The 24,768-nt window shown below is 40.3% G+C and overlaps 2 protein-coding genes across 3 annotated transcripts; both read left to right on the top strand.

The window, feature by feature from the left end:
• The first annotated feature begins 709 nt into the window (after positions 1 to 709).
• Positions 710 to 5,855, top strand: GTF3C6 (general transcription factor IIIC subunit 6). Of its 2 annotated transcripts, none has more exons than XM_030448320.1 (6): positions 710 to 795; positions 1,919 to 1,999; positions 3,495 to 3,558; positions 4,134 to 4,178; positions 4,312 to 4,422; positions 5,220 to 5,855. In XM_030448320.1, exons 1-6 carry the CDS (start codon positions 730 to 732, stop codon positions 5,513 to 5,515), a joined length of 663 nt encoding a protein of 220 aa, XP_030304180.1. In that variant the 5' UTR covers positions 710 to 729; the 3' UTR covers positions 5,516 to 5,855. The 2 variants fall into 2 exon arrangements, with proteins under 2 accessions (XP_030304180.1, XP_030304181.1); XM_030448321.1 differs by lacking the exon at positions 710 to 795 and adding an exon at positions 1,157 to 1,375.
• Positions 5,856 to 8,816: 2,961 nt separating this feature from the next.
• RPF2 (ribosome production factor 2 homolog) lies at positions 8,817 to 22,347 on the top strand. The gene is made up of 10 exons (XM_030448318.1): positions 8,817 to 8,890; positions 10,286 to 10,418; positions 11,187 to 11,224; positions 12,007 to 12,046; positions 14,496 to 14,577; positions 14,678 to 14,754; positions 15,927 to 16,026; positions 20,301 to 20,403; positions 21,513 to 21,657; positions 21,959 to 22,347. Exons 1-10 carry the CDS (start codon positions 8,868 to 8,870, stop codon positions 22,139 to 22,141), a joined length of 924 nt encoding a protein of 307 aa, XP_030304178.1. The 5' UTR covers positions 8,817 to 8,867; the 3' UTR covers positions 22,142 to 22,347.
• Positions 22,348 to 24,768: the final 2,421 nt, after the last annotated feature.

Genomic DNA, 24,768 nt, shown 5'->3' with positions numbered 1-24,768 from the left:
GTCCCACCCGGGACGGTGCGCCCCGCACAGTCCGGCAAACGAAGACCCAGCAGTCTGTGGAAAAACCTGACGGGTGAGGGAAAGCTCAGGTGCAAGTAACGCCGCGCCAGGAGAGCAGGGTAAGGGGCGGGCAAGGGGAGGGACACGAAGCCCGTTGAAAACAAAACTGCTCAAGGAGGCCCTTTCTGATCCAGCCGCCCAGTCCCACCATAGGTCCCTGGTAGCCCTCCACAATCCCCCCGGGGCCACCGCTTCTCCATCACCCCACCCCTTTGCGGATGCCCGTCCTTCTTCCCGCTCTCACGGCACCGCACCTTACACCTGACACGCTCGGACTCCTCCCTGGCCATGCTGCACTCTCTTCCCCAGGGCCCCGACCGGCCCCCCCCCCAGACACACCGCCCGCCTCCGCCCCGCCCGGGCCGGGCCCGGGTACCCCCTGGGGAACGCCCCACACGGAACCGCTTAACGGTCGCCGGGGAGGGCGCCTCGCTCCCGCCTCCTGCTGGGGATGGGCGGCTGGCGCGGGCGGCACGAGGCCCGGCGGGGGGTGGGCGGGGCCGCGGTTGGCGCCGTTTCCAACTGTCTCCGCGCGTGAGGGTGGGCGGGATCGGTCGGTCACTAAGATGGCGGCGTCGGCCCCACGTGGTGTGCGCTGAAGCGAGGGAGGAGGGAGGGAAGAGGAAGGGGGGGGGGGAAGAGCGGTGTAGCGGGGCGTTGTCTGGCGACATGGCGGCGGAAGAGAGTGTGGAGAGGGGAGAGAGGGAAGATGAAGTAGAGGAAGACGAGGTGGAGGTTGGTAGATGCCGGCACTGGGACGTGCTCCCTCCCCGGGCGTTTCCCTGCTTTGGTGCAGCGTGAAGGGAAGAAGCGCTACCCCGCCGGTCAGCCCTCCACGGGGCGTGTCCCGCCTGCGGACCCAGTCCGTCCCCCTCTCTGCCCGCAGGCGCTATCGGGTGTAGCGGGAGGAGTTGTGCTGCCCGCCGGGTGGCCGACCTCATCGGGGCGGCCTGGCCCAGCGCCTGCTGCTGGGCCCTAGTGAGGGAGGGAGTGGGTTTCTTCCTCACAGCAAGGCCTCCCCCGGGAGCCGGTGCCTGCGGGACGGCGGCGGCGTGAGGAGAGGCGGGCGCGGGGGCCGCCATGGCTGCCCCGGGACTGGCGGCGGGGTCGGGCACAGAGCGAATGCGTTCCCTTGTGCCTGCCGGGTTTCGCTGCTCGAAAGCTGTGTCCCGAAAGCCGTGGTCGGTACGGCTGTTCCCGTTCCGGGTTTGCCGGAAAACGGCGTTGTGGGAAAGCACTCCTTACACTTTCATTGCTTCCTGCCTCGGTGTCATCTGTTGCTCGTCTGTTCTGTGTATTCGCGGGTATTTCGTAGGTGAAAGATGGGTTTGTCGCCGAATAAAAGATTTTTTTCGAGGTGGCTTTTTGTGTGTGTAAAACTGTAAGGAATTACAGACAGGAATTGAGTGCAAGGCTATGCATTATGAAGGTGTAAAAGTAGCCATTTCAATAGCACGTTGCTTAACCTCTCGCTAATAGTGCTTTATTTAGGCAGGTACTAAAGTTTAGAGAATGTGTTGCAGAATATGGAGCTGTTTATATTGTTACAGTTCATAAATAGCTTCATCTTGATTTCCCTCTTAAAAAAATTGCTTCCTTGCTAGCTGGGAGGAAAAGGCCAGGAAATTCAGGTGTGAAACAGATGTATGATGGAGTAGTCTCTGTGTTCCCCTGGGTATTGCAGTGTCTGTCTGTCATTTTCTCCAGATAAAATTCCACGTAAGTCAGTTTTGGGGTCTGTGTTAGGAGGTTTTTTTCGTTGGTTTGGGTTGTTGGGTTTTTTTTATTATTATTTTTTTTTAATATTTTGAGCTCAAATATATCTATTACATGTGCATATTATGCATTTATCTTGTAGGAGCAACTGGTCATGGTGGAACTATCAGGAATTATTGATTCAGACTTCTTAGAAAAATGTGAAAACAAATGCAAGATTTTGGTGAGTGATTACAGCACAATAGGAAAGGGGTAAGTCAGTATGTATGTGAACAGGGGACTGAGGCTGTTTCTAAATTCCTTGAAGTTGTTAACATTTAGATCAAATCTTTGATAGAGAACTATGTGTAGTGTCTTGCTGTACTTGGCTACAGGCTCTGAGTGCTCTCTGTGTGGAAATGGCTTATGGTCTTTGAATATAGTATTATGTAAATATTAAGTATTTTCAGAAGTATTTCTTGGCTAGGACCACTGTCCCCTCTGATTTCAGGCTCTTAGTAGAGTTCTTTAAATGGTGAATTTAATGCATTAAAAATAGTTAAGCACATTTCTTCAAATAACTTGAACACATCTGACAAGTAAAACCAACATCTTTCTGAATTGCAGTGTATTTGCAGGTGTTTTTTTTACAGATATTACCTGGCAAGTTCTAGTGTTATAAAGTATAATTGAGTTTTAAGCATATGATAAACGTTTTAGATGTTGTTTCCTTTACTTTGATTATTTTAAGCAACTGGCTTAGCTGTCCTTTTATTTTGAGGAGACAAAAAATCAAAAATACAAGAGAAAAATTGCACGAGTTCTTACTAACCTGTGTCAGATACTTTCTGTGTTTTACTTAGTTTATGACAGCACTTCATCTTTAAAACTTTTAGCATGTGCTTATCTTCATGTCCTGAATAATGTTAATGATCCCAATGTATTATTAAAAGACAGGCTCACAGAATCATTCTGTTTGGAAAAGACTTTTAAGATCATCAAGTCTAACCCTTAATCTGCTCTGCAGGCAGTAATTTTAATCAAAATTTCTAGGTACATCTTATATATCCTATATTAGGTACATCTTATAAATAGTGAGATTGTAGCCTGTATATTTGAAAAGCTTTGTTGCAGAAGAAGGGAATGAGCTGATAGATTGCTGGCTTACTCTCCCACTTCTTGTTTAAAAAAAATTAAACATGGCAATTTCCAAGTCCTTCACAATGTAGATGCACTGTAATCACAGCAGCTTCTGTGACCCTGCAACTGCATTTCTGGTGCTCATGTACTGCTTTTGGCCAGACTTCTTCACCTTGTGTATTTTCTGAAGAAATTAGAAAGTTCCTCACACGTTACAGAACTGGTATTAATTTGAGCTTAGAAAATAATATCATTTGGTTCATGCAAGTATGTATATTTTTATTTGCTCATTTAAAACTGAGGTTAAATTAACTTCATAGAGAGAATAACAGCACTGGAAGTTACTTTAGTTACTAACCTAAATAGATGGTTGGTTGCAGTTAGATCTAAATTTCTTTTGTCCTTTTTAACAATCTCGAGCATTTTCTATACTAATTCAGTATTGTTGTGATTACTACAACAGGATTATCTGGCATAATTTTTGTATTTAATTGCTGTAATTTGGATTCTGCTCTTATCTGTTCTCTCTAGTCTCACATCAAGAGATTTACCTAGACTAGAAGACCTGATACCTGTCCAACTTTGTCTCCTTTTTGTAGGGAATAGAGACAGAGAGGCCCATTTTACAAGTGGACAGATACGTATTTACTGGAGAATATGAAGGTATGAAAAATGATGTGGATACAATCTATCCTTTTTTCATGTCATGAACTTTGTTAAGAATGTTTAATTGCACTGTGAATGAAGAACCTGGGCCTGTGAGGTGCTGGAGTTCTGGGTGGTGTTTGTGTAACACCAGACAGAAAAGCACCAGTCTGAGTTCACATCTAAATTAGCCAGGTATCCATGTTACTTACTGGAAAGTGTGCATGGAAGATGACTTGAGGGGTGCAGCAGCTGATATTTCTGCAGGGAAGATGTGAGCCATCAAACGCCCTAAAGTGAGTTCTTGTTGCCTGCTGTATAAGCAGGACTGACACAGTGTGCAAGCTGTAGTTTTCCCATTTGCCTTATGGTGACATCATTGGTCTCAAATAAAATTACCTGAGGTCCTCCCTAGTACTGATTTTCAATGACCATGATACTCCTGTCTGTTCCTGAGATAGTGATGTGGTTACCAGTGCTGGGCCTTTGAGAGGAACTGAAAATCCAAACATTCCCAGAGCTGTGCCAGGGGGTGCAGTATCTGCAGCTGGTAGCAATAAATCTTGAAGATTTTCTCACTTTGTTTTCCACAGATACTCTGGGAACCTGTGTGGTTTTTGAAGAAAACACAGAGCATGGTAATTGTGATTTAATGTCCCATTTCTTGTGGTAGCCTGGGTGGTTAAAAAATATTTATGTTGTTTCAGTTGATAATGAAATAATATAATGATTGGGCTTTAGGTATTGCTTTTTTTCCTCTCTTCATCATAGATGCAGAAGGCAACCAAAAAGTGCGGCTGAAATACAAGTGCCACACTATGAAGAAGCTGAATATGGTACGAACTCTTTTGACAGAAAAGAAGGAAGGAGAAGAGAATGTTGGTTAGTGTCTCTGCTCTTATGCACAGGGACATGGGTGGATTATGTGTAGGATTGTCAGCCATGAATGGATTATGTTTAGAAGTGTTAACCTTGATTAAGTGTTTGATTCAAGAGCATGCAGGAAACTAGGGAAACATTCTTAATGCAATGAATGCTTAAATATAAAAATATCAAACAAAACAAAACAAAGATATTCCTTCTGCCCAGTGTTACCTACAGATGCAGCTAGTAGGAGATTCTTACTAGTGTAAAAGCAGGGCAAACATGCTGAAGTTCCCTGATATTTTTCTCTTATCTGAAAGTTTTTTTGGATTGAGCAGGACACAGTCTTTGTGACATGGATGTGGCATAGTTTTGTATCTTGACATTCCTGCTTTCTGTTGCTTTCCTTGCGTCCATTGTGACTGCTCTTTAGAGACCAAGCTGGTGACATCAATGAACCACATACAGTGTTTCCAGTCTGGATGAAAACCTGTAGCTGTATGTGTTGGATAAATTTGTTTGCCTATGTATTCTTATTATCAACAGTCAAGTGTATCTTTATTTTAAGATGGTCTTTCTTTATCAAATGCCTTTCTGTTATTTCTAGCCTTATTTTTCAAGGAAAAATGGGGTTTAAGCTCCATGCTAAAACTCACAACAAAGATTAGTGTTGGTCTAAATTCTTGAAAGACATATTTCTCTCCTAAATTATTCTTTTACTTAAATCTTGGTCAGGCTCAGCCTTAATAACAGTGAACTTAAAAACTTTTAACTTCTTTTGTCAATAATATCAATTTTTTTGTTCCTTGCATCAGGTGGAGTGGAATGGTTACAAATCAAGGATAGAGATTTTTCTCACAGCAGGCCAAATATGATTTGCAGCTTTCTGCGTGAAAAAGAAGAGTCTGAGGAGTCAGCTCAGGCCCAAGACAAATTGACTGAAGAGTCAGAGGGAGAGGTGAGTGGTGGAGGAAACTCTGACATGAATTGTGATCTGGAGAAGCAGCACAGCTTGGAAATAGATGCCTCTATTCCTCTGCCTGACAGCCCTGCTTCTGGGGCAGAGGATTCCCCTTCTGGAAGCATTGCCTTAGATGATGCCCCTCCGTGATAGCAGCTCTAATTTTTTCAGGATTGTTCATGGGGTTAATGGTCCAACTTTGAAATCCTAACTTGTATAGGCTGTGACATGGTTTCCAATTAATCTGAGGAACTAATAGTGGAAAAATAAACATTGTTTTCTTGCAAATTGCTTTTATGTTGGATTAGGTGGGAAGGGCTTAAATGTTTTTTTTAAATGCTGAATGGAAACATGTGTGTCTCTGCCTCAAAATTGAAGAAGAAATGATTGTTATTTAAAAAACACCAAAAAATATTGAGGTACAGTCTGGGACGTTTTATAAAAAGGAAAAAAAATTGTTTAAAATAAAGCCTTGAATTTTTCACGTATAGCTTCACAGTGTCATACTGTGCTGCATGCTATGTCTGTTCTTGTGATGCAATTATTGAAAGAAAAATTGGCTTTTATTACTTGTTTGATTACTCGTTAGGTTTCTCAGTTTGGATTTTCTTTAATGTTCTTTGTCACCTGATGGATCTTAGAAATCCCTGAGAAGTGACTTCAGGAGGTTTCTTGCCCAATTTCCTACTTAAAATAAAATAGAATCAACACTGAATTCAGGCAAAGTTTTTCAGTTCAGTCAAGTCTTGAAAGCCCTTGTGGACTAGTCAGCAACTGAAATACGGGGCTTAATGAGGCACCTGTCACTCTTCTTTCCCCCATTTTCTATATAAGATAATGTCTTGCATAAACAAAATGTAATGTTACAGAATCATAGAATTGCTCAGGCTGGAAAAAACTTTCCATATCATCGAGTCCAACCTTGTCCTAACCCTATTACCCTAGTCCCAGTATCCCAGCACTAAATCATGTCCCAGCACCACATCCAGGTGATTATTTTTAAACACATTCTGGGATAGAGACTCAGCCACCTCCTTGGGGAGCCTGTTCCAGTGCTTAACCACCCTTTCTGTGAAGAAGTTTCTCCTGATATCCAGCCTAAATCTTCCCTGATACAACCTGAAGTCATTTCCCCTTGTCCTGTCATCTGTCACTACTGAGAAGAGACCAACCCCACTCTTGCTACAACCTCCTTTCAACTATTTGTAAAGAGTAATAAGGTCTCCCCTCAGCCTCTGTTTCCTGACACTAACACCCTCAGTTTCTCCTCATAAGGAATGTTTTCCAACCCTTCACCAGCTTTGTTGCCCTTTTTTGGACTTGCTCCAACTCCTTTTTTTATTGAGGTGCCCAAAACTGAACAAAGTACTTGAGGTGGGGCCACACCAGGGCTGAGTACTGGGGCAGAATCCCTTCCCTAGTCCTGCTGGTCACACAATTTCTGATACAGGCCAGGATGCCATTGGCCTTCTTGGCCACCTGGCCACACTGCTGGCCCATATTCAGTTGACTCTCAATCTATACACCAAGATCCTTTTCTGTTAGGCAGCTTTCCAGCCACTCTTCCCCACACCTGTAGCATTGCCTGGGGTTGTTGTGGACAAAATGCAGGACCTGACACTTGGCCTTATTGAATTTCATACAGCTGATCTCAGCCCAGTGATCCAGTCTGTCCAGGTCCCTCTGTAAAGCCTTTCTGCCACCCAGCAGATCAACACTCCCTCCCAACTTGGTGTCATCTGCAAACTTACTGAGAGTGCATTCAATCCCCTCATCAAGATCATTAATAAAGATGTTAAATAGGAGTGGCCCCAGCACTGAGCCCTGGGGAACACCACTGTTTTTTTGTTGTTGTTGTTGTTTGATTGGGTTTTTTTAGGTAAATGTTTGGCTCTTCTTCCCTGGCATTTTTTAGAAGGTTTTTATGCCTCAGATACTGTACAGGTGCATCAGTGGTTCCCCAGGTGATCCATGTGAATGTATTTTGGTCACTAGATAGTCTGTGGGTTGATATTGCACACTGTTACATCATTTATATGGTCACATAGTATTTCCTATGAAAGTTGAGTATTCATTGTAATGTTTTCAAAAGCACAGCTTTATTTTAAACATAAAACATTTTCTTTCTGACCTTTCTTCCCTTCTCTGCATCCCTAAAATAGCTTAGCTGCAACAATGGTGTGAAGGCAGAAAAGCCTAATTCCAGCATAATTATGTGATGTTTTAATGATCAGAGAAGTTCACCCCCAGCATAGGATCAATAAAAATAAGTACTCAAAACAGTGTGAGAGTTTCAAGTCACAGTACAGTTCAAAACTGGTGGGTGAGGATGCAGAATGAAAAGGGTAGTGTAGGTAAGTAGGATAGGTGGGTTTAGGATTATTACTGGAACTATCTTATCCTGATTAATGGATATTGTTCTTATTTCTGTGCCTAGACACTGGACCATACCAGCAGTTCCCTGCCATGGCTGGTGTTAAGCACTTTTTCTTTGCATGTTGTAACAGTTATCAGTATATAGGATGCTCAAACTACTGATAAGTGCTTTTTTTCAGTGTTAGCACTTAAATAAGAGATCATAAAAGTATTTTGGAAAAGGTTCAGAGACCCCATCAGAGTAGAGCATAGGAGGTATTTAGCTCAAAATAAGGCTGAGAGATGGGAACATTCCAAATTAGGTCTAAGTAGCTAGGGGATTATTTTTCTGCTTTAGGTCTTCAGGTTTTGATGGATGCCTTCAGTTTTCAAATTGCAAACACAAAATTGAGGAGCAAATGGAATATATCTGAACAACTCTTACTAGCCAGAGGGCCTCCAGGCTTTGGAATAACCGGAAGCTTGGATAGATTTAAGAATAGATACCAGTTCTAAAAGTGATGCTATCAAACGTGGAAGAGATTTTAGGCAAACCTTTGCATTCTGTTACATAGTTGCATAGGTCTTCCCAAGTAAGTACATTTCTGGGGAAATCTGGCTTAAAATGCTGTGTGTGCATTGCTCAACTTTAACGTTCAAGTTAAACGTTAAAGTTCAACTTTAACGTGGTCTTGGAACGAGAGGATGGCAAACAAAACGCTCAGAAACGAGGCGATCGGCCAGCGCTGCAGCTGCGTACGAGCAGTGCAAGCGCCATCATTATCAGACGTTCATTAATTTGCACCCCATAATTAGCAGCGCCCCGGGAGCCTTTGAACCCCAGGAAAGCGGCGTGCAACTCAAATCCCGCAGGTGGAGGCGCAGGGCGAGCCCCACGGCGTACCTCTAAACGGGCAGAACTATTTTTTACACGCCAGAGAACCGCGCAACGCAGTCCATACCCGGCCCGGCCCGACCCATATCCCGGCCGCCGCCCTGTCAGGCGGTAACGGCTCCCTCGGGGGCGGAGGTTGCCCCGCTCACCGTCCCGCCCCTGCTGGCACTACTGGGCGGTCTTCTCGCTGGCGGATGTGACGTAGAGGATAACGCCGCTTCACGGAGGCGCGCGTGGGGCGGTTCGGCAGCCATGGATGCGTTGGATCGGGTGGTGTGAGTGTGGCGTAGGGAGAGGGGCAGGAAGGGAAGGGACAGTCACCCCCTCCGTCGGGTCGGGTCGGACGGCTTCCCTGGCCGCCGGGGGAGTGGGGCACCGAGCGGCTGCGGGGTACCGAGGAGCCCCGTTGAGGGGAGGGTAGCAAAGGGAGAAGGGCAGCTGAGAGGAAAGGGCTTTGGAAAACGTGCGTGACAGAGGAAAACTGAGCGCTGGCGTCTTCCACTTGGTGGAGAGGCACCGTTACCTCTCAGTTGTTATCGTGAAAATATTGAGGGGGTGTTGAATTGGTGTCTTTCTGTACACTTGAAAGAACAGTCTATAGTTGGAAGTATCTGTGTGGGCTTTTCTGTTTGCTTTTTTTTTTTTTTTTTTTTTTTTTTTTTCCTTAAAATAAGTATTATGCTTCACGGAGAAGATATTAAAAGCTTTATTTTAATATAATCCAGAAGTGTAATTCTCAAGGGCTACAAAGATGATTAGGTGACTTGACCATCTCTTATGAGGAGAGCCTGAGAGGCCTGGGTCTGTGTAGCCTGAGAAAGACAAGGGAGCTTTCTCATCAATGCTTATAAATACCTAAAGGGTGGGTATCAGGGGGATGGGGCCAGACTCTTTTCAGTCCACCCACAAAACAAGGGACACTGGACACAAACTGGAACACAGGAGGTTCCATCTGAACATGAGGAAAAACTTATTTACTCTGAGGCTGACTGAGCAGTAGAACAGGCTGCCCAGAGGGGTTGTGGGGTGTCTGGAGATCTTCAAAACCTCGCTGTGCAAGCTGTTCTAGGTGAACCTGCTTCAGTAGGAGGGGTTGGACCAGGTGATTTCCAGAGGTCCTTCCAACTCCATCCATTTTGTGATTCTGTGTTTAAGCCATATAGTTCTTAATTCTTATGAGATATGTACCCCTGCTAATGTTACTCTATTTCACCTAAATAATGCATGGGAGTCTTCTGTGGTTCTTGCCAACAGATGTGCTGTATTTGAGCTTTTCTACTGGATGCAATTGATGTTTTTTGAGGAACTTTTTCTCATATGCAAGTGTCTGACTTGATGGGAGAGCTGGTATGAGGGGAAACTTTCAGGTTGCCAGTAGTCTGGGAATTCTGGTGTATCTTAAGCTCTAAGTTAGCAGAAACTGGAAAGCCCAAGACTGTAAAACCACCTTTGCTAGCTTGAGGGGACATAGAGGAGAGGCAGTAAAACACATTTATCTGTGACTGGTTTTTATGCATGGATTCTAATTCTGCAGGTTGGGATTAATTTGAGTCACTGAAACAATTTACTTGAAGACAACTTATTCTAATTCGTGTTTTGCTTTGCTGTTTTCTCTGGTGTTGGGTCCTGTTACTAGTATTACGTTTTTAACTGTTAATTTATTGTTACAGAAAGCCTAAAACTAAGAGAGCAAAAAGATTTCTTGAGAAGAGAGAACCCAAGCTTAAAGAAAATACAAAAATTGCTATGCTCATAAAAGGAGGAAATGCAAACTTAACAGTGACTGAAGTGCTTAAAGACATTGTAAGTTGTTGGACATAATATGCAACCATCAATTATACACCTTCTTGTGCTACACCAAGACTATCTTCCTTTCTCTTTTTCTTACAGTTTGTGCATATTCTGCTGCAAGGTCAATATTGTCATATTCTCAGAATGTCCAGTACTCCAAAGGTGTCATTACCCACCCCTCAGTGGAGATTATTTTCTTATGTTTTCTTCTTTGGTGGAAATTTTAAGCTTATTTTGTCTGTTACTGTTTTTTCCAAGATTGTCCAGTAGGTGAAGCATTGCAAGTCCATTTGAAAATGAGAGGTTTAGGTACAGAATTTGGACTGCAAAATGCTTGTGTGTATTGAGGGAGCTCTCAGCCTCTCCTGAACCTTAAACTTGCCAATCGTCCCTGCTGACTCCATACATGAAAATATTCTTACTGTTCCTGCATTGTCCTCTCCTTGCTGTGTCATTTTCTTACCATCTTAGCTGATGATAATCATGCTGTTGTTCACTCCTTGGTTTCCCTTATGCCTCAAGAAGCAGAGAGATTCCTTTACATGGCTTTGATTTCAGCTGTTTCTCAGCTAATTTATTTCTTAGTTTTAGAAATAACTCCTTCAGTTAATTGGGATCCAAAGTGCTACTAGCTTGAAAAGTATTATTACAAGCAGGCTTTTTGTGGTGCCTCCTTCCAGATTTGCACAACTGTTCTGTTTCATGTGAGCTGTAGGGTTTTAGAAAATATGGTGCACTTAGATGTATTGGAGATAACACATTTAATTCTGTCTTTTGCAGTATGCTGTGAAGAAGCCTTTTGCTGTACTGTATAAAAAGTAAGTGGTCTTGCTTGGACGTCTTTGGGTCTTCTGTCAACACAGGTTTTGGTAATTTCGAGGCATTAATAGAGATGCTGGCTAGCATGGGGGCTTGAACAATGGAAAGGGTGCAGAAGGTGACTGAGATTCTCAATAGATTTCATTAGACTGGAAACCAACTGTACATGATCAGTGTTGGTGCTGAGCCCAGCTCTGTCAGGTGTTACAGGATTCAGCAAACTTGAATGGTTGGCTACTTAAAATGGCAACTGGGGCACTAAGGAACACCTGGCTGTATTAATAATGCTTATGTTTTGAACCAAAACTGAACCTCTACTGCAGGAGTTTTCACTAGAATGCAGAATTTTAAAGTTATCAGAGAACTAATGAAGGAACTGGGGTTGTTCAGCCTGGAGAAAAGGAGGCTGAGGGGAGACCTTAGCGCTCTCTACAACTACTTGAAAAGAGATTGGTCTCTTCTCCCAAGTAACATGCAACAGAACAGGAAGAAATGGCCTCAAGTTGTGCCAGAGGAGGTTTAGATTGGATGTGAGGAAACATTTTTTCACAGAAAGGGTTGTCAGGCACTGGAACAGGCTGCCCAGGGTGAAGTTACCATCCCTGAAGATATTCAGAAGATAGGTAGATGCTTAGGGACATGGTGTATTTGCAGGCTTGACAATGCTGGGTTAATGGTTGAACTTGATGATCTTAAAGGTTTTTCCCAACCAAAACAAAAGGTACTTATCTGGGCCTGTTCTCTTTTTGAATTTCCTTTTTTCCAATTTTTTTTTCCTCAGGAAAAATATAACTAGGCCTTTTGAGGATCAAACATCATTGGTAAGTATAAGCCATGTCTTCTCTTATGACATTTTACAGCCTTAAAGTTAGGAAGAACTTTATTGGAGTATAATTTGCTATTACTTATCGAAGAACTAGATGAGAAACAAAGCTTATAGGTGTAAGCTGAAGGTAGGGCTGTGTCTAGGCTTGTGGTGTTAGGGGGCATATTTTTCATCTGGCTGCTAGACAGAACTGTCATGTTGTGAGGACTTTGTCTTTACCTTAAATGCATGTTTCTGTAAACTGACAGTCAAATGCAGGACTCTGTAATCCTATTATAAGTAACAGTGCTTGATATGAAAGGAAGAATAAAACTTCGTTTTGGTTTTCTGAAAGTCAGTCCTCTGAAGTGCCATAGCTTATGAACAACTTGTTTTCAGTTTGGTGAATTCATAGGTTAGAATAGTTACATGGAGGAGTCATAGCTTTCTACCTTGTGTTTGAATAGAGGAAGAAAAGTCCAGCAGAGCACCACATGCATACACATTCATCAGCTGTTCAAGTGTGAGATGATTGCTGAGAGTTCTGTTCCAACATTCAGTCATGAACTGTCAGAAAAATGTGTTTGGCCTTCAAAGAGGTTACAGAAGTGGCTATTGAGGGACTTGGAGGGTTATTTTGAAAGGGAGTTTGTGTTTGGAAATACATTTGTTGCTATATGGTTGTCTGGATTTGGTGTTGATTCAGTGCTTTAAGGTCCTGCTAATTTACTAGCAGGAAGGCAGAAAACAGAGGGGCTATTATTTCACACATTTGCATTTGAAGCTGTCAGGAAAGAAGCATGTGTATTTCCTTCAATAAAATGAAAGAAAGAATACAGTGATGTGTATCTGTGGTTTTACAATGAAGACAAAAATGAATTATCACAGAAATAAGTTTAGTTCCCAGTGATCATGGTATGGTAACGTTTGCTCTGTGCCACTGCTGACTCACATAGAGGCAGTTGTTTAAAGTAACTCACTGAAAATGCAGACTGAATTTGGGAATTTGAGGATGTATTAGTAAATCAGTGTGAAAAAAAACCCCAACATATATATACACTGCACAAATGCACTTTCTGGTCTGAAAGGGACTGTGGAAGTAAAAGGGAAACTTACCTAAGGAATTTTTGCTAAGTAGGAAAGGAGAGATGGCTAAGTATCCTTAATGATCATTTTACAAAAAGGTGAAGTCAGCCAATAGTGAGTGCTGGAGGAGTTGCTGAAGTTGTATTGGACAAGTGAGTTAAAGTATTTTTAATGTGTTAGGAAGAAAAAAAACAGTGTGGTTGCAGCATAGATATAGCAACTTGACAAGTTACTTAATTTGCATTAGTTCTGATGCTGAGGCATTTTAGTGTATGCTTCTGTTCTGTTCCTGGCATGAAGCACAGTAATGCAGCCATATCTAATACCCAGGACACGTTTGAGGCATTTGAGTTTGTTGCATCTTTTCAATAAAATACCATATAGCTATTAGATAATTCACATACATCAACATGCAGTGATTAACAGAGCTCTTTGAGTAAGTGTTTGAAGGGAATGCTGTCCTGTGTAATGTGTTCTGGCTAGATGACCTCTAGAGGTCCCTTCCAACTTTGATAATTCTGTCATTCTGTGAGATGTGGTGGCTTTTTTTCTGCTTTGTAACTGCTGATTGCAGTAGAAACTCTGCATCTTCTGGGAAGTACTGGATAAATAGCATTTGTGTATATCCAGGAACTGTGGTTGATCCACAGAATGAGGGGCTACCTTGAGAAGCAGCGATGCATAAAAAGGCCTTGGAGCTGAACATCCTCGGGAAGAATTACAGCAGTGTTGGCTCTGGACATAGGATCATAATAGGTTCTCTACTCCACCTGGAGAAAAGATCTGCTCTATGATAGTCATCACTGGCTTGGTTTTAAGTAGCACCTTAGTCTTAAATAATAAATTGACATGAAGTTGCTCTGTAGTACAACTCTAGTGCCCAAGTGTAAGAAAAACTTCAGATATTTCCAGCTTTTTCTAGGCTTGCTGTTGAGGGAATTAACTGGTTGTTCAAAAGCTGTTAGGTAAAGCTTAAGTGCTGCATAAAGGTTATATGAGTAACACAAATGAAGCCTTACAACTGTAGCTGACTTGCAAATACTCAGTCAAGGAGAAGTGGTTGAAGGTATCTTATGTAAAAACAAATCACAAGGAATTAAAAAGGACATTACAGATAAAATGGCAAGAAAAAATTGCTTGGCTTGATCTTTAAGACTCCAATTAAAAATAAAAAGAAATTAATTGTTACTTGAACCTTGAATCCAGCTCTCAATTTAACCTGTGTGGACCTGCACATGCTCAAAACTCTTCTGATAGGTGCAGTTGCTCTTCTTGTTAAGCAGCTGCTAAACTCATGTGTTTGTGAAATACATCTTCACCAAATATTTTAAACACTACAAACTAGAACTCACGAGTTTTATTCTTTTCCTCAATTGTAGGAATTTTTTTCCAAGAAATCAGATTGTTCCTTGTTTCTGTTTGGCTCTCATAACAAGAAGCGACCTAACAACCTGGTCATAGGTAATATGTTTCATGTGAGGTTTTATTTGGCTAAAAGGTCTAGTTTTCAGTGAATAGTTAAATAGCTGCTTTTTTTTTTTTTTTTCCCCCAATTTCACAGGTCGCATGTTTGACTATCACGTGCTAGACATGATTGAGCTCGGCGTCGAGAAGTTTGTATCCCTAAAAGACGTCAAGGTAAAGAATCGCTAATGCAGAATTATGGTGACATCTAGTGGTGGATTTTTTTAGTGCAGTGGCTTCTTTTTGTGCTTCGAAGTAAGGATAAGTTGTTTAAGAAATCATTTCGTAGTGCTATTTTGTGTTCCTCAGGGTGTTATTTTTATGCTCTACTTTTTATTTTAGTTGTTTCGAGCACACTCACAACTGTCTTTGTAAATTTTTTTTTGGTTTTAGACTTGGCTGATTCCTAATGTTTTATTTTTTAATTAAAGAGTTACATTTACAAAATTCCTTAGGTTCAGCTTGTGGCAAGTTCCTATATAAACAGGCATAGACTTTGAAAACTGAAACCCTTCCTCTCAAAATATAACCAAAGAGGATGACTCTGATTACTGAGATGATTCTGAAATTTCCTCAGCTTGCAGTAGCACATAAATGCCACTTTGCAGGGAAATTAATCCAGACAGGGGGCTAACATCTTGATTAGTTAAACCCACAGAAAACTCACCTATAATTGCTATATTAGTCTCATTTTGTCAAGACTAAACATATTTCATATGTATATACTTTTGTATCAAGCAGTTCATACACTGCAAAAATAGGGAATTTTTATGGTCCTTACTCTCATCAGAGCGTATGAATCAGGAGGGGATAGTGAAGAAATTAAAGTTATAAAAAGATAAACGTGAATGTTCCCCTTGAAATCAGATTGTAGCATGTATCTTTGTAACACTGTTTATAGCAGGGAAGTTATAGTTGAGTAAATGTATTTGTTGGCCAGAATTAAAATAAGGTATTGAGTAAACTATTCTTCTCCCCTTTTTCTACCCTTTTTCAGTGTAGTGTCAGAAGTACAATAGACTTGATTGCTTCTAAATTTAGTTTTCATATGAGTAGTTACAGTCAAATTCACTCATTTTCTTGAGGAAATCTCCTTAAATGCTCTATAGTAAAGAACCTTTTTTAAATCCAGCACAAAGAATAATACAATTCACCTTTCTAAAAGCAAAGTCCTTCTAATATATACGGTGTTGTTCAATTAAACAAAAATGTCTGGTATTTCCATACATTCCATCACAGGTCACAACACTTTTTCATTTGATATTGAAAGGCTGACAACTTAAGTTGATAATACACTTTCTAACATGTTTTGAATTTTCTTCTGTGTTGAAATTCTCATTCTGCAGAACAGTAAATGTCCTGAAGGAACAAAACCTATGTTGATATTTGCTGGTGAAGCATTTGATGTAAATGAAGAATACAGAAGATTGAAGAGCCTTCTTATTGGTCAGTACTTTGATTATTTGAGCACTAGGATTGCATAAATCTGTAGTAATATGATCTGTTGGGAAATGCTGGTATGTCAATAAATGTTTGCTTACGTTCAGCACAGAAAGAAAAGAGCAGGCACTTGTCATTTTCACATGACATGAAATGAAACTTAACTTGTCATCATGACTCTTTAGAGAAGACAAAAGCACTGTATTAAAAGATTCTGAAGTTGAGCCTTTGTGTTCACTAAAATTCATGAAGTTGTGGAAAAATCCTGGCATTTTTCAAAGTCTTTACTTTGTAATTGTACTAAATCAACACTTCTCTAACCAAATAATGGTTTTGAAGTATCTAATTTGAAGTCAGTGGATTGGGTTCAGAAAGCTGGATGCTCTTGCATCTTGCATTTCTTGCTTATTGAAAAAGTGTAACAGCTTGTGTTTTAATAAAAAGCTTTTTCTGTGGAAAACTTGACCAATTCTAACAACGGTGCTGTTTATTAGGGTACTTGGAAAGAGCACATGTTGTGAAAATAAGATGTAGATAATACTGTATAACTTCAAGGCAGGCTTGGAGCTTAGTAAATAAACTGTCGTAAAGTTTTTTTGCTATCTCAATGTTGGAGGCTCTGGAAAATAAAGCATGTTCTGTTGTTTTTCTAGGTAACTACAAAAACTATTATACTTTTTACAGGGGACTTTACAAGAGCTTTTTGGGACAAAGAAGTCATATGGTACTCAGTACTTGAAAAATGTCTTGCTTGGTAGAGCTACATCTGTTAAGTAGGGTGTGGTGTGTTTTTCTTTTTAACAGGTTTCCTAAATTTAGTTTATTTTCTTTTTTTTTTTTTTTTTCTTTCCTTTTTTTTTTTTTTTTAAACTCTGGTAAAATACTTAAACTAGCCCTGAAACTGAACAATGTTGTCCAGTTTATAACTGTACAGCTTTGCAAGATCTCTCTCTTACAAATCATAAATACTGGTTTCGGTCATTTTTTCTAGGCAAGCAGGTAAATGATTTCTCTTTATAAATAGACCTTAAAAATGACAATTTTATTCCCTTTAGTATTGTTAATTCCTTAAAGCAAGATATTTCATGTGAAATGGGACTGAAAAGGAAGTAGGAGGAAGAGAATTTGCATCCCCTCAATACAGCTGACTGGTTCTTTTAAGATAGATGAAAGGCTAATAACTATGCTTATAAATCTTTTGAAGTTGGGGAATATTGAATACAAAGATAAGTGAGTTTTAATACTGAGTTGTTTGTGTCACTCCAAATGAATATTTACACTGCAGGAAGCAGGGTTGTTGTTTTCTGCAGTGTATCTATATACAGGCATCTGCACAGTGTTGGTGATTGGCATCCGGACGTGCTCATGCACTCCATGATCAAACAACTTGATAACTCAGATGGGAGACATGCATTTCTAGATAGTTGCCAAATAACTAACTAGTCTTTCCTGTTTTATTTCTTTGATGTTCATCTGTCCTTTCTCCTCTCCTATTTGTTTGCCTTTAATGACACTGCAGTCAAATTGACACTCAGTTTTTCTCCTTGAATGTACTCCAGGTCTTATGTTCTGCTGACTTCTGTGAAATACCTAGATGCAAAACAATAGACAAAGGAAAAAGTTAAGGAGTGTACAGGCTTAAGGTATTACTAACAAGTTAAAATTGTTTGGATAATAATTTGACCTGCTTCCAAACTGCCCCTATTTGATAGGGAAGAACCAATTCTTTCTCTTCCTGCAAGACAGTGCTGCTCTATTGCTGTGAAAAATGTCTTTTTAACAACAATAGCAAATAATCTATAAGTGGAGTGATAGTATTGGGTTCCCAGAGGGAATATTAGTTATAGCTAACAGCTTCTTGTTGCCAAAGCAGTGTGATGCTGGTGAGCAAACAAGCTTTCATTGGCTTTTGTGGTATCAAAAGAGTTCATACATTCTTGAAATAGCATCTTACAGCAGCTCCTTTGTAAAAAGCAAGTGTGAATTGACAAATCCTTTAGTCTACTAAAACTGTGAAGTAGAAGTAGTTATTTAGGTGAAAGAAATGGCAGCTGCAATTTTCTTTAGAGACCTGAAAAACAAAGACATTCCATTCTTCTGGGTTTTGTTGCCTACTGATGAGGTACTGTAAGAATCAATTTATAATCCAAGTCCTTGGAATGCAGTTTGTGACATTCTAATAACTTTTAACTTGTATTTGTGAAGTACTTCTCTTCCAACACTGTTTGCTGGTTTTGCTATTGCTGCACCCATTTAATCCTAAAAAATAGGTAGGCACTCTGACTTGGTTATACACTTTCTAAAATGTTGGTTTCCAGGAGGCCTCTGTGTTTTTAGTTGGGCCTGCAGGTTGTTCCTTGTACAGCCTTCCTCCTACAGACTCTTTTGGGTGTCTTAAAAGATGTGTGGGTTCCTTCTGGCCAAGAAATGGGATAGCTGGGAAATGTCTGGCATTGACTCTGAACTGTGCTCATGCTTACTTTAGTACATAGGTTATAGTGTTACCAACTTTTGGATACGAACTGATACAAAAATGAAGTGTACAGACTCCTGTTCCAAAATAATTGAGAAATTTAATCTGGAAATTGAAAGGTGCTGTGAAGCTCTCTGTAGGAAAAAGTAAATTAGAAGCTCTGGAAACATGTGGAGGACAAGGAGGAGAAAGAACTAGGAATGGAAAGAAAGGAGAAAGCAAGACTTCAGTCCAACCAAAGCAAGAATTGTAAATTAGAGCATATTAAAAAATCTTAAGCTCTCTGGGTATACAGAAGTGTAAGGTTTCTGCAGCTGTTCAGCACTGCCAGGAAACAGAAATTCCTGACCACCTGCGTTTATTGGAAGAGGTCATCCTGTGGATGTATGATGCCACAGGAAAATATGAAAGGGAGATACTGCCAATAAAACCACTGTAAATGTAAGCTGTGTACCCACAGAACTATTCTAGGGGAAAAATACATGCCAGAAGTGAACAAAATACTTTATTTACAGCTTCACCTCTGGCTACAAATTCAGCTCACAACTGACCAAGGAAATTTCCTGGGTAGACTCCAGCTGCTATCTGCCAGCAACTTTGTTTTGGATGTCACTCCAGTGCTGATACTCTTGAAAAAGTTGTGGAAGAAAACACGATGAGCTGAGGGATATGAAAATGGGAGAGAACAGAAGACACTGTGTTAGCAGTTCTCCTGTGTTTCAGCATTGTCCTGTCATGTTTTTTAACACACCTTGTTCCCTCAGTCAAGGTCACATTCTTTCTCCACCCTCTGCATATGCTGCACAGGTTGCCATGTTTATTGCAACCTCTCTGCACAGTATTTTTTTCATAGCCTGATATAATAACCACACTAGAGACAGCTCATTTTATATTTAACTCGTATTTCGGTGCTCTCTTTGAAGACTAAGCAAGTATTTCAAGTTTCATATTTTATATAGTTGTGTTTCTTATTAACTAGAGAAAATAACAATTGTATTTATGAACATGGCTTTGCCTAAAGGGCAAGTGTTTTGTTGTGGAGGAGGTATGAAAGAAATGATATATATAACTTTTTTTCTTCAAGTTAGAGAAAAAATGTAGGTAAGAGTAGAAAAAATACGGTTTCAATCTGTTTTGTACTACTTTTGATTCTTCTTTGTACTCTTCCTAATCTAGCTCTGGTTAAGAATCTTAAATATTAGGGTTTTTTAATGATGCCTTTAAACAGATACCTGAATTAATGGCTCCTCTGTACCCATATATGTTTAGCTGAGCATGAACTGGCCTAAACAGAAAATAAGATACATTTAATTTTTTAGAGCAGAATATTTAGAACAGGCAATGCTGTTATCCCAGTTAGCTTAATAAAGCTGAGTTACTGCTCTGACAGTGTATTAGCTGTTCTCCATACACTGATTTTTAGGTAGTGTGTATATTGCTATCAAGCCATCTCTGGGAAGTCACTGTGTTTCCATCAGTATTTCTACATGCACTTGATTTCAGTAGTGCAAGAGCTGACACATGCAGTGTCCAGTTTCCCTCCCATGTTTTGGTAGGGCTGCAGCTTTATGTGCCAGCCATTGCCTGAGATTCCCATTAAATGTACTGATCCAGCTTTTCTAGAACCATCCCATGCGTAGCCTTGCTTAGTTAGATGCAGCAGAAATATCTGTAAAGGCAAGGAGTTCACATCACTGATGTGTTGCGGGTCCATTATGAAGTAAATTGTTTTGTCACAGTCACCTGTTCTTTTGGTTTCCAGCCAAGAAACCTAGCATTTATTCTTTTAAAATAAATATTGTTTCAGATTTCTTCAGGGGCCCTACTGTGCCCAGCATCCGCCTAGCTGGTTTAGAGTATGTTCTGCATTTCACAGCTGTCGATGGGAAGATTTACATGAGAAGCTATAAGTGAGTATGTGTTTTATCTATTTGTTTGCTTTTTGGTACACTTGTCAACTTTTCCCCATATTTATCCTGCAGTTGTGCAATTGAACTGGCTTGAGCAGCAGCTTGTTGCATTTAAAGCCTGTAATGGGTAGAGGTTTTCCAGCATAACACACAGAGTAACTTGTACAGCGGAAGGAAAATACTTATGCCCTGAACCTGCTTCTTTCTGCCTTGTTGAGCTCCCCCTTCTAGCTAGAAGGATTTTTGCGTATGATTGGATTAGTAAAATAGTGTGAATTAACTTGGTGAGTTCAGGGTGCTGTCTTACATAGACATCATCTGTTCTCATCCTGGTTTCTGGGCTTCTCCTCACTTAGGTGTCTGTCAACAAATGATGAGTGGTCAGCTGCAGCCAGTGATACACAAGATAAAATGGGAAAGGGCAAGACAGTGCAATCTTTCTTTCTGTATTGATGTTCACACTGACAGTTCACAGCCCTGCCTTAGGAGGCTTGGAGCATTCTTAGCTTGTATTCCATCTGATTCTGATTTTTCATATAACAAAATCACTTGTATTAGTCCCTTTCTTCAAAAGAAACAAAAATTTCTAGTTTAGTGCATGGATTATTTTGCTGTAAGCAACAGTAAATATTTTTAATATCTTTTAGTACCCAGGGCACTATTTTGAATTTGAGCAGTGGTATGGCCTTCAGGGTATTGGGATCAAATGTGATCAGTAGTAGTGGTAATACTGGTCTCATTGAAAAAGAAAAAAGAAGAAAAAAAAAGAAAAAATAAACAAACAAACAAAAAAAAAAAAAAAAAAAAAAAAGAGGAAAAAAAGAAAAATAAATAAAAGAAAAATAAAAGAAAAAAATAAAGAAAATTTAAAAAAAGAGAGAAAAAAAAGGTACATTAGCCAGGTTATATTTTGGGTGTGTTTAAATTGTTATGGGGCAGATTTAACATTAGAAATTGTTATTGACAGGCATCTTTCTCAGTAGTAGAGTTAGCAGTAGCAATTGTTTTTCATGGTCTTCTGAGCTACAGGATTGAATCTCCCCTTCAAGAAGATGGATAAATCCTCACCGCAGAGGACAAATCTGATTTTGGTTGGTTTTCCCCTCTAGGGTACTTCTGAAGAAATCTGGCTGTAAAATACCAAGAATTGAACTGGAAGAGATGGGACCCTCACTAGATCTGGTTATGAGGAGGACACATTTAGCTTCAGATGATCTTTATAAGCTGTCCCTAAAACAACCAAAAGCCTTGAAGGTACATATCCTGGAAAGTATATTGCATCTAGATCTACCTGAAGAATAACAAAACATGAAGGATTAATTATTGTTTGGTTGAGCAAAACTTACTTTTATATAGGCCAGCTGAGGTATCTAGGGCTACATCACTTTTAGTGGTGGTCAGCTGGGATACAAACTCTCCTCTGAAAGGATACAAGATATACAGAACAAATCTTAAGTTCAAAACCATATATGTGGTCTTGCTTTTAGGCATTTATTCTCCTCAGAGCTCCCTCTTCTCTCTAATCAGAAATACCAATGTTGTTCTTCTCTTACAGCCTAAGAAGAAAAAGAATATCTCTCATGATGTGTTTGGTACAACTTATGGTCGAATCCATATGCAGAAGCAGGATCTTGGTAAACTGCAGACACGAAAAATGAAAGGGTTAAAAAAGAGGCCAGCAGAGAAGTCAGCTGGAGATGGTGGGGTTACTCCCAAAAAGTCAAAATCGGCTTCATAATCTAGAAAAGCTTTGAAAGCTTTTTGTGCCTTGAGATTTTTAATACATGTATTGTAATATAAATGTCAGACATACAAAGTTCAGCTGCTGTTAGGTTTAGTTTTATATAAAAATCCTTCTAACGATTTGTCATTTTAAAGGGAAGATGGGGTTATTGAGTTTTAACATGAAACTTGGTTATTTAAAATAAAAAAAACAATATAACTCATTTAGTTTTCTGAAGCTGAGTATTTATTCTCTTGGTGTAAGCACACATGTACTAGTTCAGCAGGTGGTTCATTTCCAAAACAGTTTTATGGCCATTACATTAGGAACACTTGATCAGTGAACTCATAAATTCTGTGCAGGACCAGAGTATTTGTATTCATAATATACACAACACAGTGCCTCTGTTCATTTATTGTTTGTTTCAGTTTTTGCAAGACTCAAATTACAAACCATTTTCAAAAGTGCGAACTCAGAATATGAGTCTGATGCTAGACTATTTTAACTATTGCACCAAGCCCTACTTTACACTTGCAGAATCAGGAGTGATTAAGGTGTTTTTACTGTGTTCATCACCATGGTAGCAAAGTACCTTATGTTTGCTTTAGGCATAAATTAAATGTTTACAGTTTCGATTTCAATCTTTGATGCTTGATTTGTGCCCAGAGTGGAAGTACATGAAGCAACCATGAAAGGTGCAAGACTTTTCTTCTTAACCCTTCTTTCCTCTTAAACATGAATTCATGAGTTAATGAAGACTCAATTTAAAACTTGTCTAATGGGGGTGAGAATTAAGAGCTTAGCAAGACTTTGAGATGGTGTTCTGGGTTTTGGAACAGGTTGAAAAACTTCGGGATTTTCTTCTGCTTGTCTCTTTGGAAGCTATTATTCTGCCCTTTAGCATAATAATGATAAAAGTACACTTTATCATGTACACCACAAGCTTGCTCACCCTTGTTATGTATTTAATACTTTATCTTTTCAAGTTAGGTGTAATCAGTTAAAGTGTCACATTAGAAGTAGGTGGTTTGCTATTTTTACTTCTCTGCATTCCAGATGGAAGCTGTTGGGCAGCTTTCATTCCATGTGTGACAGCTGAGCTGTAGTTGTGGCTATGTAAATGCCACATCTGATGTTCTTGCTGTGCTGGTGTCATGAAACTTGGAGTGCAAATAAGAGAGTTTGGGATCTTTTTGAGGGTACAATGCATTACCTAAAAGTGGGTATTACATTGAATACATTGTTTTTTCACTCTACAAAATAACTTGCATGTCTTTCTAGGTATTTTTCTCTGATCTATAACCATGTGTTTGAGAAATTGATAATTGCAAAAATATTTCAGATTTGTATTTCTGAAATACTTGCTACACTTTTGACTAAGTGCCATATTTAGTAATAGCTGTAGAAGAACTGCACTAATGGGCATTCTGTCTTTTATGATCTAGAAAATAGTCTTCCTTATTTAGAAACGAATTCAGTTGCTTAATTAGGTGTTTAAAAACTGATTTTCATAGAAGTAACGTAGACTGTCTTAACATCCTGTTATACCTTCATGCAAATAGGGAACGTTACTTAGTAAGTAATCTTCAGAGAGACTGCTGCAGCCTGCCCTTGGTTTTGTTTAATGCTGCTGCTGGGTTTGTTCTTTGCATGAAAAGGGAGGTCAGGCTGCTGAGGACACTACACCTGCTGGCAGCTGAGTCTTCAACCCTTGGCATTAGTGCAGCCTCAAAGTCCTTGAGCACAGGAAACTGGTCAATGGGGAGAACCCCAGTGCAGTTATTCCCCCTTTTCAGGGTCTTTAGTCTCTGCTAGACTAGAGGCGGTACCTGATGTGCCAGATGTCCCACGCTTGTGGCTGTCACATAAAGGTGAATACCCATTTAGGAGTTTTTGTACTGGTGAAGTGCAGCCGCATGATGGACCAAATGCATTTGGTATGTGAGGCAAGGAGAAAACCACCCAGATATAGTGTAAGGATATTTGGACTATGCTTTTTCATACTAAGTTTTCAAATTGTGTTGTTAGCAAGGATTAAAATTTGCTCCATTATTAATAATTACTTTGTACGACTCAAAGTGGTGCCACCTTGGTGCAAACTCTTGAGCAGGAAGTGGAATCCTCTCTTTTGTTCTGATAGGAGAAATGAACCACTGATCTGATCCTGGTGAGGTGGAAAGAAACCAAATCAGCAAGTGACTTCACCCCATTTCTTTCAGAGAAGTTTCAGTCTTGCTCCAAAGCAGTGATTGAACTGCAAGACTGGTGCCAAATGTGATTTCATGTGTACGCCATGCACAACTCCACCTTTGCACGGTAGGCAATTGCTACATTTTGATTATCTGATTTGACTCGAGGTGAAGGGAGATGGAAGGGCTAAATATGACCTTCCTGGTGGCATGTTCTCATTGCTCACAGGCTTTTAAAGTGGGAGAACATGAGGTGCTGGAGTGTAGCTGCATGCATGGGGAACAGAACGTGCGGTGCTCCAAGGGCAGCTGATGAAAGGGGCTTGCCTTGCCTCGATTGCCCCTTGCTTCCAGAGTTCACCTGGCTCCAAAAACATGTAAACATGGCCCCAGGGGCTGTGTGGCACAGGCGAGGCATAACTGGCATGTTCTCTTTCCTTTGGCTTTCATCTT

This window comes from Calypte anna, chromosome 3, assembly GCF_003957555.1.
Source record: "Calypte anna isolate BGI_N300 chromosome 3, bCalAnn1_v1.p, whole genome shotgun sequence".
Lineage (NCBI taxonomy): Eukaryota > Metazoa > Chordata > Aves > Apodiformes > Trochilidae > Calypte > Calypte anna.
The sequence above is the reverse complement of the archived record's forward strand: the minus strand, read 5'-3'. Positions and strand labels throughout refer to the sequence as shown.